General features: G+C 48.4%; 1 protein-coding gene across 1 annotated transcript in view; it reads left to right on the plus strand.

Annotated features, from left to right (window-relative positions):
* Window positions 1-13,864, plus strand: part of LOC149868709 (glyoxylate reductase/hydroxypyruvate reductase-like) — a 37,690-nt gene that overhangs the window by 17,456 nt on the left and 6,370 nt on the right. Inside the window, exons 2-4 of the mRNA XM_090039059.1 lie at window positions 8,196-8,326; window positions 8,884-8,956; window positions 10,286-10,402. Coding sequence (XP_089895185.1) covers window positions 8,196-8,326; window positions 8,884-8,956; window positions 10,286-10,402 — 321 coding nt within the window. The remainder of the gene's footprint in view (window positions 1-8,195; window positions 8,327-8,883; window positions 8,957-10,285; window positions 10,403-13,864) is intronic.

The following is a 13,864-nucleotide window of genomic DNA, read 5'->3' on the forward strand; positions in this document are numbered from 1 at the left end:
GGATCACCTCCTTGGATCTGCTCGAGATGCATCTGTGGAAAGATAAGGTTGGCCTTTCTGACTGCATCCGCACACTGTCGGCCCATGTTCATCTTGGCGTCAATAGTGATCCCAAGATCCTTTTCTGCCTCTGCACTGACGAGAAGGGAGTTCCCCAGCCTATAGGTTTGCTGTTGGTTTTTCCTCCCCAGGTGCATCACCTTGCACTTGTCAGTGTTGAAACCCATCCTGTTCTCATCCGCCCGCCCCTGTAATGTCTAGATCTGATTGCAACCTATTCCTCCCATCTAGCGTGCCCACTTCCCCCCACATCTTAATGTCATCAGGAAATTTGAACAACGTACTTTTTACCCCCTCTTCCAAGTCACTGAAGAAGATCTTGAACGGTGCAGGTCTGAGGACCGAGTCCTGGGGGACCCCACTGCCCACATCCCTCCAGGTTGAAAATGACCCGTCCACCACCACTCTCTGGGTACAGCCACCAGCCAGTTAGCAACCCATTTGACTGTGTAGGTGTCAACACCACAGCCCCCCAGTTTCTTAATGAGAACGGGGTGAGAGACAGTGTCAAAGGCCTTCCTAAAGTCCAGAAAGACTATGTCCACTGCTAACCCTGCGTCTAAGGATTTTGTGACCTGGTCATAGAAGGCCACCAGGTTGGTCTGACAAGATCTGCCTCTAATGAACTCGTGTTGGTTGTCCCTAAGCATAACCTCACCCGCAGGCCCCTCATGGACATGAGCCGTGATAATTCCCTCAAAAAGCTTACCCAGGATCAAGGTAAGACTAACTGGCCTATAGTTTCCTGGGTCCTCCTTCCTCCCTTTTTTGAAGGTGGGAACCACGTACAAGTGCTCGTAAAGCTGTGCCAGGGGTCCCTCAATAACCTCAGCTAATTCCCTCAGCACCCTGGGGTGGAGATCGTCAGGACCAGCTGATTTAAATATGTTAAGTCCCTCCAGGAGTGCCCTGACTAGATCCTCACTGACCCTTGGCCTGGGCTGAGCACTGCAGGCATCTTCCCAGGCCAGACAGCACAGGGACAGCCATGTGGAGGCCCTGTGGGGAACCCTGATGGGAACCTGCGGGGGTCCTGGTGGGGCTGGGGCTGATCCAGTCCCTGCTCAGGAAAATGGAGGCAAAGAAATTGTTAAATAGGTTAGCTTTGTCGTCTGGTGTGATGACCAGATTTCCTAGCGTGTCTTGCAGGGGCACGTTACCCGGTACCTTCTTTTTGCCCTCTATGTATTTAAAAAAGGACTTCTTGTTGTCCTTGATCCAGGAAGCTAGTCCCAGTTCCATCTCCACCTTGGCTTTCCTGACCACCCCCTTGCAGCCCCAAGCAACCACAGTACAGTTCTCCCTGGTGATGGCCCCTCCCTTCCATTGGGTGTACGCCTGCCTTTTAGTTAGGAGACACTCCCAGATGCTTTTGGTGAGCCATGGGGGCTTTTGTGCCCTCCTGCCCCCTTTGATCCATGTTGGGATTACCTCCCTTTGGGCTTGGAGGATTTTCTCCTTAAGGAGCGACCACTGTTCTTGGACACCTGGCTCCCCTCCCCTCTGGGACCTCAGTGCCTCCCTGACTATTCTCCCTACCTCATTGAAATCTGCCCTCCTGAAATCTAGGGTTGCTGCCTTGGTGTAGGCCTTTGCCACCTTGCGCTGGATGGTGAATTCCAGCAGGCAATGATTGCTGTCACCCTAGTGGTCGAGCACCCACAGCCCCCTCACTAGGTCATCGCCTGTGGCCAGCACCAGGTCCAACAGGGCATCTCCCCTGGTGGGGCGGTGTACCTCCTGGGTTAGACTGAGGTCCTGCATTTCGGCTAGGAACCTACGTGAGCGGTCAGACCTGGCTGACTGCTCGTCCCAGCAGATGTCTGGGAAGTTCAGGTCCCCCATGATGACCACGTCTTTTGACCTAACTACCTCCGTGAGCTGACTTAAAAATTCCCAGTCTAGCTTTTCGTCTTGGTTGGGTGGTCTGTAGTAGACCCCTACCATTAAGTCCCTTTCCCCTTGACTGCCTTGTATTCTAACCCAGAGCACTTCTAACCAGTCTGCCCCTCCTCTGACCTTGTGCTACTTGAAGAGGATGTGTATTCCTCCTTGATGTAGAGTGCCACGCCCCCACCTTTCCTTCCTATCCTGTCCCTCCTGTACAGCCTATAGTCCGTGATATTCACCGCCCAGTTGTGTGTTGGGTCCCACCACATTTCTGTGAGCCCCACTATGTCTGGGTTGATGTCAGCTAGCAGGAGGGTAAGTTCCTCCATAGGAACTCCATAGGTTGTTCCCCATACTACGAGTGTTTGTGGAGAGGCATTTGAGGCCTCCTGAAGATGTGCACTGACCCCCTAATCTCAGTATTGCCTTGGGCCTTGTTGCTTACCTGGGTATTTGTTCTGCTCGTTGGTCTAGGCTGGGCTGTACTTGTGGGTGCCGCTTGGTTTAGTGGTCCAAGACTTCCTCCACCCTCATCTTCCCCTTCCCCCAACAAGCCTAGTTAAAGCCAACTGGAGGAGATCCGCCAACCTAGAAGAGAACACATGCTTACCTTTGGGGAAAAGGTGAAGTCCATCCCACCTGAGCATGTCTGTCATCACGATGTACGGGTCGTTGTCTAGGAAGTTGAAGCCTGCCTCAAGACACCATTCCTGAAGCCACCAGTTGGTCTCTGTGATGCAGGTCTCATGTCGTCTTCCATGTCGCTCACTGGTAGGACAGAAGAGAATATCACCTGTGCATCTATCTCCCTCAGCATGTCCCCACAGAGCGTGGTAGTCTGCCATCAGGTGATCAGGGCTTCTCCTGGCCACATCATTAGTACCCATAGAGATTAGGACCATAGGGTAGTAATTGGTGGGCTGGATCATGGCCTGGATCATCCGTGTCATGTCCTGAATCTTTGCACTGGGCAGGCAGTAGACTTTGTGTGTTGAGGGGTCCTGGTGACAAATGGGGCCCTCCATACCTCTCAGGATGGAGTCACCTATGACAATCACTCGACATTTCCTCCTCTGGGGCTGCTTAGCTCCTTCGGCCTGTTCGAAGCATGGAGAGTGTGGAGTTGCCTCCTCTTCGGTTGCCTCCTCTCCTTCCTTCTCCTCAAGTGTCGTCAGGGCCTCGTACCTGTTCTCCAGCCAAACTGCAGGAACTGGTACTGCTTTGGTGCGAGCAGCCCTGGTTCTAGAGGTGACCATCTGCCACTCTGCAATGGAGGACACCTCCCGGGGTGCTTCTTCCTTGGCCCTGCAGGGAAAGGAAATAGCCATCATTTCAACAGTCTGCAGCACCATGGATTGAAAGCCCCTCCACCTGTAGTAGGTGATGGGGATGTGAGTCCTGTCCAGGGCCTCAATGCACTGGGGGAATCCCAGGGCACAGAACCCTACCACCACTACCAGGGGGTCATGCACAAAGAGCACCATGTGCCCAAGCTTGTCCTGGAGAGCACTGCACACCTCCAGGATGGCCTCTCTGGCAGTGGCCTTGCCCACCCCAAAAAGGTGACCCACATAGCAGAGGCTGGCAGGCATGGCCAGTGTGAGCAGGGTGAGGGCCAACCAGGTGTCTAAAGGGATGGGCAGCCACATGGCAGTATCCTGTCACTCCAGATATGGCTGAAGCTGCTCCAGTAGGTCCTGGAAGGTGGCCTAACTCATCCTGAATGCCTCCAGCCACTTCTCTTCTTCAGCCAGACAGGATACAGGCAGCAGGTGCACCACAGCAGCATCCCTGGGATGGTGCACTGTGGCCAGGTAGGCAGTCAATGTGCCTGGGGGGAGCTGGGAGGACCCAGATGGCTGTGGTGGGCCAGCACAGTGGCCAGCAGGAGCCCAGGGTGCTGGCTGCTATGGAGCAGCCATAGCGTATGGAGGCAGAGATGGTGAAGAAAGAGTTGCAGCATGCTGTCTTGCACTGTAATGCTGCTGCTGGCCAGAAAAGTGGCTAGAGGGCTGCCAGCTGCTGGCAGCTGCAGCTGGAGCCTGGAGATCCCTTCAGTGGGGGCAGGGGCCCATTGCAGGGCTGCAGGAAGTGGCACCAGTTTGCTGCTAAGAGCAGCAAATCTGCTGCCAAGTCTCTGTATGTGTAGCTGCCTGCCTGGGAGTGTTAACTTGCAAGTAAACTGATCTTGGATCAAATGCATGTGTAGACGTGCTCACTGAGTAATCTGGAAAGACAATCAGTGGATTTATTCTGTATTCACACCCGTGTATCTGAAAATAGCCGACCCAGAATGACTGTGGGATTGCTTACAGATGAACATTAGGAAGCACACTGGTTGAGATCCATTCAAGATTTGACAGCAGACAGTGTAGTGGTCATGCCAACTCTTCAAAAGTTGCCTCATTTGTGGTTCAGACCTAAAATAAATCCATATGTTTATGTTTGAATTTGTGTATGAAAATTTCATAGACATTAGATTTCATAGATTTCATAGACATTAGGGCTGGAAGGGACCTCAGGAGATCATCGAGTCCAGCCCCCTGCCCAAAGGGCAGGAAGTCAGCTGGGGTCATAGGATCCCAGCAAGATAAGCATCCAATTTACTCTTGAAGGTGTTCAATGTAGGTGCTTGAACCACCTCCAATGGCAGACTGTTCCAGACCTTGGGGGCTCGGACAGTAAAGAAATTCATCCTTATGTCCAGCCTGAAACGGTCTTGCAGGAGTTTGTGACCGTTCGAGCTCGTCATCCCTTGGGGCGCTCTGGTGAACAGATGTTCCCCCAGATCCTGGTGGTCACCCCTGATAAACTTATAGGTGGCCATCAGATCACCCCTGAGCCTGCGCTTTTCCAGGCTAAAGACTCCTGTGGCTCTCAGCCTGTCATCGTAAGATCTGTTTTCCTGACCTCTGATCATGCGCGTGGCTCTCCTCTGGACTCTCTCAAGCTTCTCCACATCCTTTTTGAATTGTGGAGCCCAAAACTGGACGCAGTACTCCAGCTGCGGCCTCACCAAGGCCGAGTACAAGGGGAGAATGACGTCCCGGGATTTGCTCGAGAAGCATCTATGGATGCACGCCAGCATTTTGGTCGCTTTACTAGCCGCAGCATCGCATTGGAGGCTCATGTTCATCTTGTGGTCAATGATGACCCCCAAGTCTTTTTCTTCTGTAGTGCTAACCAACGTAGCACTGCCGAGCCTATAAGGAAGCTGCAGGTTTTTCCTCCCAAGGTGGAGAACCTTGCATTTTTCGGTGTTAAACACCACAGAATATTGTGATCCTTTATGAATCAAGACAGGCAGATCTAGAGTTTTGAAAAGTGGGGTGCAAATGGTGTTGTGCATCACTGTATATAACATAACATGTTTTTCTTCAGGTAAAAAGAAACTAGAAGCTTTACTAATATGCTAAGGACTTACAGTTATGTTATTCAGTTTAAGATTGAAGCAAAAATAGATATTACTTTATTGGAATGTGCATTTATTTGCTATATATAGTTTGCTATATTATGTATTAAAACCACAATAAACTAGGCAAAAATACTCAGAAGTTATTGTTTCTTTAGTCCTGTAGTCATTAGAATTAAATGTACACCATTCCGATTCATAAAACAAAATCTACCCTCCTTGAGCATCTTGACAGTGCATCCAATGCTTCACTGAAAGTTATTTCTACACCTGAGTTAATGTTCACCCGAGTTAAACTTTCCACATCTGAGTTAATGTTTCTAGCCAGCTGTGGAGATTCTGCTTATGTTTGCTTTTTAGCTCTTTTTTTTGTGATTGCCAAAGTTTGAACCTTTGCGATATATTCTGACTCTCTCCTGCCATATCTTGATTATTCTTGATGTTATTAGTCAGGAGGTGTTATTTATTTTCTACCGCAGCCATGCAACAACAATCTACATATGGATTTACTGGTTCACAGTCTCTATCGAATCTCTTCTTAACAACACCTGAGATTAAAGACAATTATGGAAGCACAGTTTGCTTTGGGTTAATCACTTTTCTTTATTTTCTTTTTACATTTAACCAACTCACAGTTAAACACACTGTGGTTATTGTATGCTTTTTGGGTGTATCTTAACTTTTGACTTTGTAAATCTTCAGTTGGCTCACTCCACTGTTACATAATATACAGTATAAATTAACTGAAACTTAACAGTTAAAATAAATAATAAAAATTATTCATTCCTTTTCTTTTCTTTGTACAGGACACACTGTCTCCAGGAGAGATCTTATCTTACCAGATTTCTCCAGGTAGTTCTGCTTCTTCATGGTGATGGAGTAACCATCACTCAGTCTCTCTCAATCATGAAGTTCTCTAAAACTCTGATCAACTTTACAAAATGTCCCAACACAAACAAGAAAACAATAAACACTCTTTTGTGTATATCCTGGAAGGTAACTGCCCTCTTTTATCTCACTGCTGCCTCAGCTGACATTCCCACACCACTCCGAGCCTCTTCCTGGAGATGAAACTTCTTCTCCATCCACTCCCGGCTCAATGTGGCTCAGTCAAGCTACTTATTGCTCATAGGATTGGTCTTCAGGTGTCTTTTTCACCCCTGCAGGCTTCTTTCCATCCTCTTTTTTTTATCCCTGGAGACTGGGTAAACACGCTGCCGCGCCCTCCTCTCAGCCATACTATCTTAAAGAGACACCTGCTGCGGAAGTGGTGTTCTTTCTTCACCGCTTCTGTCACTCCCTTGTTCTTGATCCCTCCGGCATTAGTCAACATTTCTTCACACTGGCATTAAAAACAGTCTGCAGGGGGGTGAAATAGGAATTAGTTACATTACCAAGAGCAACTAGAAAATAACAGAACTGCTGAAGAAAGAATAGCTTAATTACAGGAACATTAAAACTTCCTTAAAAGGTTCCTTAGCACCTATGGAAGGAAGAGTTTAGAAGGAATCAGGCAGCTTATTATAAGCCATGAAGTCAACCAAGTCCCTCACTGCTGCTTAACTAGAAATGCTGCTGCTGTGCCAGGAAGTTGCTTTTAAACTTTGGGTGGACCAGGAATTAAAGGGGGCGTGACTGCACCAATACACCTGCCCTGGATCTGCCGCTCAACAGAGGAATAGAAGTGACTCGCAAATACCATACAATGAATAGCTACTGAGCATTCACAGTGCTTTATATTCTCTAAGGGCTACATCCTAACTTTGCAGCCCAATGGCCCTGTCCCAAGAGCTGCCTGAAGGAAAAACTAGGGCTCAAGAGTATATTCATGCTGCCATGGGGTGAGGCAAGGAGCAACACTGCAAAGCACACCTATTGCTCACTCCCACTCACGATGAAGCCCAGAAATCAGGTAGTCCACTAGTTTGGCCCAGCCCCAAGTATATGCTGCCAGGGATGCCTGAGAAAGAGCCTGAACAGGTCTTTGGGCGTGTGCTTAGGGCTGTGCTCTTTGGCTATGCTGCTTTGGTGCATTCTGGGCAGGACTGACTGTTTCTCAACAGTGCTCTCAGGCTCCCTGTGGAGGCAGTGTAGACATGCCCAATTATTTCCTCCCCTGTGAACCCCCCTGAATCAGGGGACGAGGGGGGTTACCCCATTTCATGGAGCTGCTTACACCCCATTTCTTCCACCCCATGTCCCCAGGGAGCTGCTCTAGCAGTCACATAAAGAGGAGTAGCCAGGTCTGTGCCAACCCCCTGCCCGGCCACCTCCTTGCTTAAGGGGGTGGTATTAGGAGATTAGCCCTGATTCTTCCCACACAATAGCTAGTCTGACACTGTGGGAGGTAGTCAGCCATGTTAGTCTGAAGTCAGTCAGAAGGCAGTGTACGCACCCTTATAGACTAACTGAATAAAATAGGCTCTTCATTAGATTCTGTAAAAGGATGTACAGAAAGCAAAGTATAAAGAAAGAGAAATTAGAATACAAAAGACAAAGCATGGGAGAGAGCAAGATAGGAGGGAGGTGGGGCAGTGCTAGGTAAAAAAAGCAAGTGAGCAGTAAACCGGTAGGAACAAAGGAGGTGAAAAAAGCTAATCCAGGTAATGAGATAAGAATCTATAACCCTGCTTAAACTGTACTTTACACAGTCCAATTTGTGGATGATTTCTCATCCTGCAATTTCACATTCAAACTGGTTTTTTTTTCATTTTACTCTGACCCTGAACAAAGCAGACTTTGCTGCCTAAAGAAATGAGTTGGCTCTTATTGCTTACCCCCCACCACCTCACAATGCTGACCTTGATCCACTCCACTATCGTACCTCTTGCAGATGCCACATTGAGCAATGGGATTCAGAAGACCCGGTGCCACGCTCAGAACTTCTCAAGAAGGTTGCTGGGATCCAGGGCTTGTACTGTCTCCTGACAGAGAAGATAGATGCTGAAGTCTTGGATGCAGCTGGTATGAAAGTGGATATTTTGGAGGTACTTTAGTACTGCTGGGCTGGAAGAACCAGCAGAAAGTAAGATGTCCTCCACTTCCCTAGCCCCCATATCTCACAGTCATAGGTCGGTATGCTAGCCTGCTGCCACTTTTTTAATACCCTTCTTTAGGCCTCTGAGACAGAAGCCCACACAGCAAAGTCAAATAGAATATGGACAAAAGGCTTGCTAAATAGGTCATTATCACCCATGAAGTGCAAGGGTTAGCAAATATCCGGAAGATTATAATGGATTCTGAAGTCACTGAGGGAAATGGGATTCACACACTGATGTTCACCCTGCACATGTGACAAGAAGGGAAGGGGAGAAAGTATCCATCTGCAGAGCATCGAGCAGACAGAGGGTATGGGATTAGTGACAGTTCAGTACTGGACATTTCCAGAAAGAGCAATTGAAAGTAGCTAGGTATGTGCCATCGCCTATCAGTCCTGATCCCCATCAGCATAAAGCAGCCCCTGTTTAGGTGAGGCCTTCAGTATGTGAGTTATGACAGCTTGTTTTCTCTGCAAATGACAGGGCCCAGTCTGAAAGTGGTTAGCACTATGTCCGTGGGATATGACCACATTTCTCTGCAGGAACTGAAGAAGAGGTAAGGAAAGCTGCTGCCTTTAACCACAAGGTCTACAAATGCAGGAAACCCTTCCCCTTTCTCCTTAAGGGCTGAAGAATGGGGATACTGTAAAAGCTGTGTCTCTTGCCAGGCAATGGAGCTCCCAGCTGCTGTAATGGAGCTCGAGGCAAGGTCTGCACAATAAACTTACTGCTGCCAGGCTCATACAACTTTGGGTAGGCTAATTAGCCATGCTGAGTGACTGTGCCAGTTAGCCCACACCCACACTAGCCCATTTCTAGCTCTGTGCAGATGGGGCTATATAGCTAGAGACCAGCTGGCACATAGCACTACCATGTGTTGGAGGTCACAGCTGGCTACTGGGGAAGGTGAGTTTACAGCATAGGTGTAGCCCTGTTCTCTCTGCATTGTGAGAAGCATTGTGTGCCCCTGGGGAAGAAAAAGGATATAGCAGAGATCTGAGAAGCTTTAGCCAGCACTAGCTTCTTCCATGGGCAAATCCAGGACTTCATAAAAGGAGGCATAGGAGCAGTGACCCACACTGCAGGGGTGGCTACACTCCCACATGCAGCTCCCTCACCTCACTGTGATGGACAGGCCACATTGCAGAAGGAGCGGCCAGAGTTTGTTTTTGGTCTTTTTTAAGTCCCTGAATCAGGTAAGAATCCCACCCCTGCAGCTCTTGGCACCCCTTCCTTTTCCTCTGTGCTCAGCTGCAGCTCCACTTCCATTCCCACCCCGCTTACCCGCCCAGCTACTGCAACTATCCCCAGCTGACTCAGGGTTGGGAGGAGAGGGGAATGCTGTACCCCAGCTGGGCTGTGCAGGAAGCCAGGCTCAGGCAGGGACAACAGCAGCAGTAGCAGCACCAGCAGGTGAGTTCACCCTCCCCAACTCTGCTCTTGGGCTGGCAGGGAGCACCATGAGGGACAGGGCAATGGCAGGTGGCAAAAAGGATTAATATGGGAAGGGATGTGCCACTGAGCATGGAGGGGAAGAGCAGGAGAGGGAATTCTTACCTGATCCTGGATTTAAAAGTTCCTGTCTGCTGCTTCCACAGTGCGGTCTGAAATGGGTGTGTGACCATGCTACTGCACCTGCCTCTGGATCTGTCCCTGACTTCATTCACTGCCATAACCACCCTTTTTGACAGCCCTACCAGGGCAGCCAAGGAGAAGATAAGCTTTGAGACTATATTCTACTCATGCTTAAGTCTATTTATGTCCATAATAGGTGGAATAGGATAGTTTTCAGGTGGAGATGGTCCAGGGATAGCTTTAGTTCAGTCACTCGTGCATTGTGGAAACCCTGCTAATGATGCATCTGAATATTTTTGTCTTGATACAGAGGAATCAGATTAGGATACACTCCGGATGTCTTGACAGAAGCAGTTGCTGAACTCACAGTCGCACTTCTTCTGGCAACATCTCGTCGACTGTTAGAGGCTGCGGAGAAAGCTAAGACGTAATTTTTTTTAAACCTTTCTCTATTCTAGCCAGCAAAAACTGTTTAGGGTGAGTCCACTGGTAGACAGTGAGAGATTAATGTGCTGTTGAATAAACGAGTAAGAAAAAAAAATGTAGATTTGAAGAAGTGCTTGAGGAAGATGTTATCGTGTCAACGGGCAGGAGATGAGAGTTCCCCTCCCTTGCACTGAACAAGACACACAGTCTAAGAAAAAACACAAGATGAACGAGAAGTAAAGGAAAGCAAAAGCCAGCTCCTTGCCCCATCTCTGCCAAAAAGAAATCCAGTGTCATAGACTTATGAAAAACCTGAGTGTGTCAATAAAGAAGTGAAAGGATAAATCAAAATAGTGCATTTGACCTTTCAAAAAGCCTTTGCTGAAGTCCTTCACAAGAAGTGACTAATTTAGGCCCTCTCTACACACGTAGATGAAGGCACGATGGGATCTAATGTGTGATCCGACACAGTCGCACTTCCTGGCACACCACATGTATGAGAAGGGGCGAACTCCCTCCCAGCGGGAGTTAACACAAATGGATCATTAGTGAAACAAACACACATACCCAGGGGGTCTTTTGCCAGACGCCAAGAGAGTTTTCAGATGGGGTTATGCCACCGCTTGCCTGCTCTCTCCCTCTCGGTCAGTGTCACTCCAGCACTTCCAGCCTCTTGTCCAAACAGTCTCTCTGATCAGTTCCTCCGCACATGCTCTCATGGATGCAGGCAGAATGCCTGGCTCAGGCCTCCACCTCCAGCCCCACAAGCTCTTGTCTCCTCTGCTTACCTCTCCCGTATCCGCTCAGTTCCTGTGGAGCCAGCCAGTTATTGTCATCAACTGGTTCAGTCTTGCAGAACAAGCTTGCAATCACTTGCTTACTGCCTGTGGCTGCGCAACAGCCCCAGAGGCATGTGGCCTGTGGGCAGCTTGCTACAACGTGACTGTGGAATTGTGCATTAGATCCCATCATACCTTATTGCTGGTGCAGAAGCAGCCTTTGCATCCCGGGTTCCCCCTGCAGTGGCAAGACACAAGCCCCCACAGCTGCGAGTCCCACACACTCCAGTTGAGGGGCTCCCAGCCATGAGGACTCCCCACGCACCCCCAGGGCTGGAGGATCCATGCTGAGGTGATCTCCCCACCTGGGGGTGCGTGAAGCCCCCAGACCTTGGGAATCACATCTGTCATGACTCCTAGGGTTTGGGGGTTTTTCACTGGTCATGGTACACCCCTGTGCCTGGGAGCCCCATCAGCCAGCATGGCTCCCAGCAGCAGGAGAGAGCCTGTTACACACTTAAACTAAAGCTCAATAGCAAGCAGCTATAAAGTCAGTATACATTTTTGAGGTCTAACTTTATAGCTGGTTGAAGCTTTTCATTGTGTGGTCCCTACTTTGCATATATAGCTCGACTCCAAGTAATAACCAGATAATTGTGCAATGCCTGTGACGTGTAGAGGGGGCCTAAAAAAATGAAGTAGTCTTGGGTTAAAAGGCAAACCACTGATTGGGATTAGTAACTGGCAAGGAGACAGAAAAGCAAAAATAAAAGGATTTTATACTTTTCATTGTTGTGTAACAATAACAACAGATTTTGTTGAGAACAAACATTTGATTTATTTATTTGATCTGGAGGGTGACTACAGGCAGTAAAGTGGCAACCGCTGGAAATGATATACAATGACTTATGAGCAGGGAACCTGGTTTTCTCTGTTTAGCAATCATAAATTCTCTGATTTAAGAAAAAATCCCAAATTCTCTGATTTAAAAACCCAAACCACACATTTTTCCACAATTAAAATGAAATGCCATAATATATATAGGTATCAGTTGAACACAATGTGTTATTTATATAGAGAGAATTTTAAAACAATTTGAAAGCCTACCAGTGCCTCAATCATTATAATAAAATAAATCCTAAATACCTATATATTTTGGTGTTTGATTTTGGGTTTTTTATGATAGAAAATCAGAGCTCCCCCTACCCGCTTCATTCACCAGGACATGGGTCCAGCTGAGGCTGCCTTCCCATCCACCCCCGCACCCTCACTATTTCTCTGGTGCTGAGCAGCCTGGATATGCCGGTGCCCTGCCCCTGCCCATGCCATTGCCCCTCACTCCCAAGTGACAGCCCCCCCAGCCCTGCAGATGCCCCTCACTCCTAACCCACAGTCTCTTGAGCGTGCCGCTACCCCTCACTCCCCACCAACAGACCCTCATTCCTCCAGCCCTACTGCAGCGCCCCCATCCACCCTGGTGCCTCTCACTCCTCAACCCTTTAAGAAGAGAAAATCCAGGTTTTTCCATGGTGAATGGAAAACTCAGATCCCTGCTTATGACAGTCTGGTGGAGAACAGTGAGTAAACTTCAAAAGGACCTAACCAAGGCAGGCAAATAGGCCACAGATTAAATTCAAATTAATACATCAAAGGAGAAATAGTTTGGACTTCTTGCACATCTAACCGGGTTTCATTAGCTATACCCACTCAGGCTATTGACCTTGACATGATTGCAAACAGGATGTGAGGGCTGATGGCTGGTTCTCCAGCTTGTACCATGTCAGTCTGCTGTCTCAGTCCCACCTCCTCTTGGTCCCTCTGCCATGCTTTGCAGACCTCCAAGGCTCTGCTCCAGCAAAATCCCTGTCCCAGCAGACTGTCTGGCACCCTGCTGAGAGTCGTTCACCACTGGGCTCTCCAACTGGAAACTTGACCCCTTGCTTGGTCAGACTGCACTGACTTTTACTTCCCACTCACCTGCTATTATAAGGCACCTATACATGAGCATCAAATCTGCTCCAGTGCGTTATAATTACAGCACACTGGAGCAAGCTTGATTGAGTCTGCTGGAGCGTGATAATTACCACGTTCCAGCAGACTCCAGCATCTCATATATCAGCATGCCCATGCTAAAAAATGGTGGCAGGGGCATTTTAACTAAAGCTCATTTGATGAACTTTAGTTAAAGCACCCCACCACCATTTTTACACGTTGAGACACTCCAGGCACTTTAATTAAAGAGACTGTCAGAGCCCCTCTAATTAAAGCACCCCCCCCACACACACACACACACACACACTGTCCCGGAGCACATGTATAAACTCCCATAGTCCTTAGGATGGATGTAGCTGAAAGTGGATGTGCTGTTGCCTGAAGGGGCCACCTACCTGGTGCTACTACAGCACCCCAGAGATGGAGAAGGAGAACCAATTACAGAATGTAAAATACCATCGTACCAAAATTAGTCCTGGTTAAGGCCTTACCTGAATTCTGCACTCAGTTCATGTAAGGAAGCCTATACCAGAATTAAGGGGGTGGTGCAGATTGGAGAACAACAACAATTAGGACAATGGGTTCTGAAGACTGAGGAAAGGCTGTCAGCTTTCCTCCGAGGGAGACAAATAAAAGGAGATATCAACAATGACATATAATCAGGGATCTGGATTTTCCATTTCCTGTGGAAA

Source organism: Crocodylus siamensis, chromosome 3, assembly GCF_052110815.1.
Source record: "Crocodylus siamensis isolate JL-2025a chromosome 3, ASM5211081v1, whole genome shotgun sequence".
NCBI classification, from domain to species: domain Eukaryota; kingdom Metazoa; phylum Chordata; order Crocodylia; family Crocodylidae; genus Crocodylus; species Crocodylus siamensis.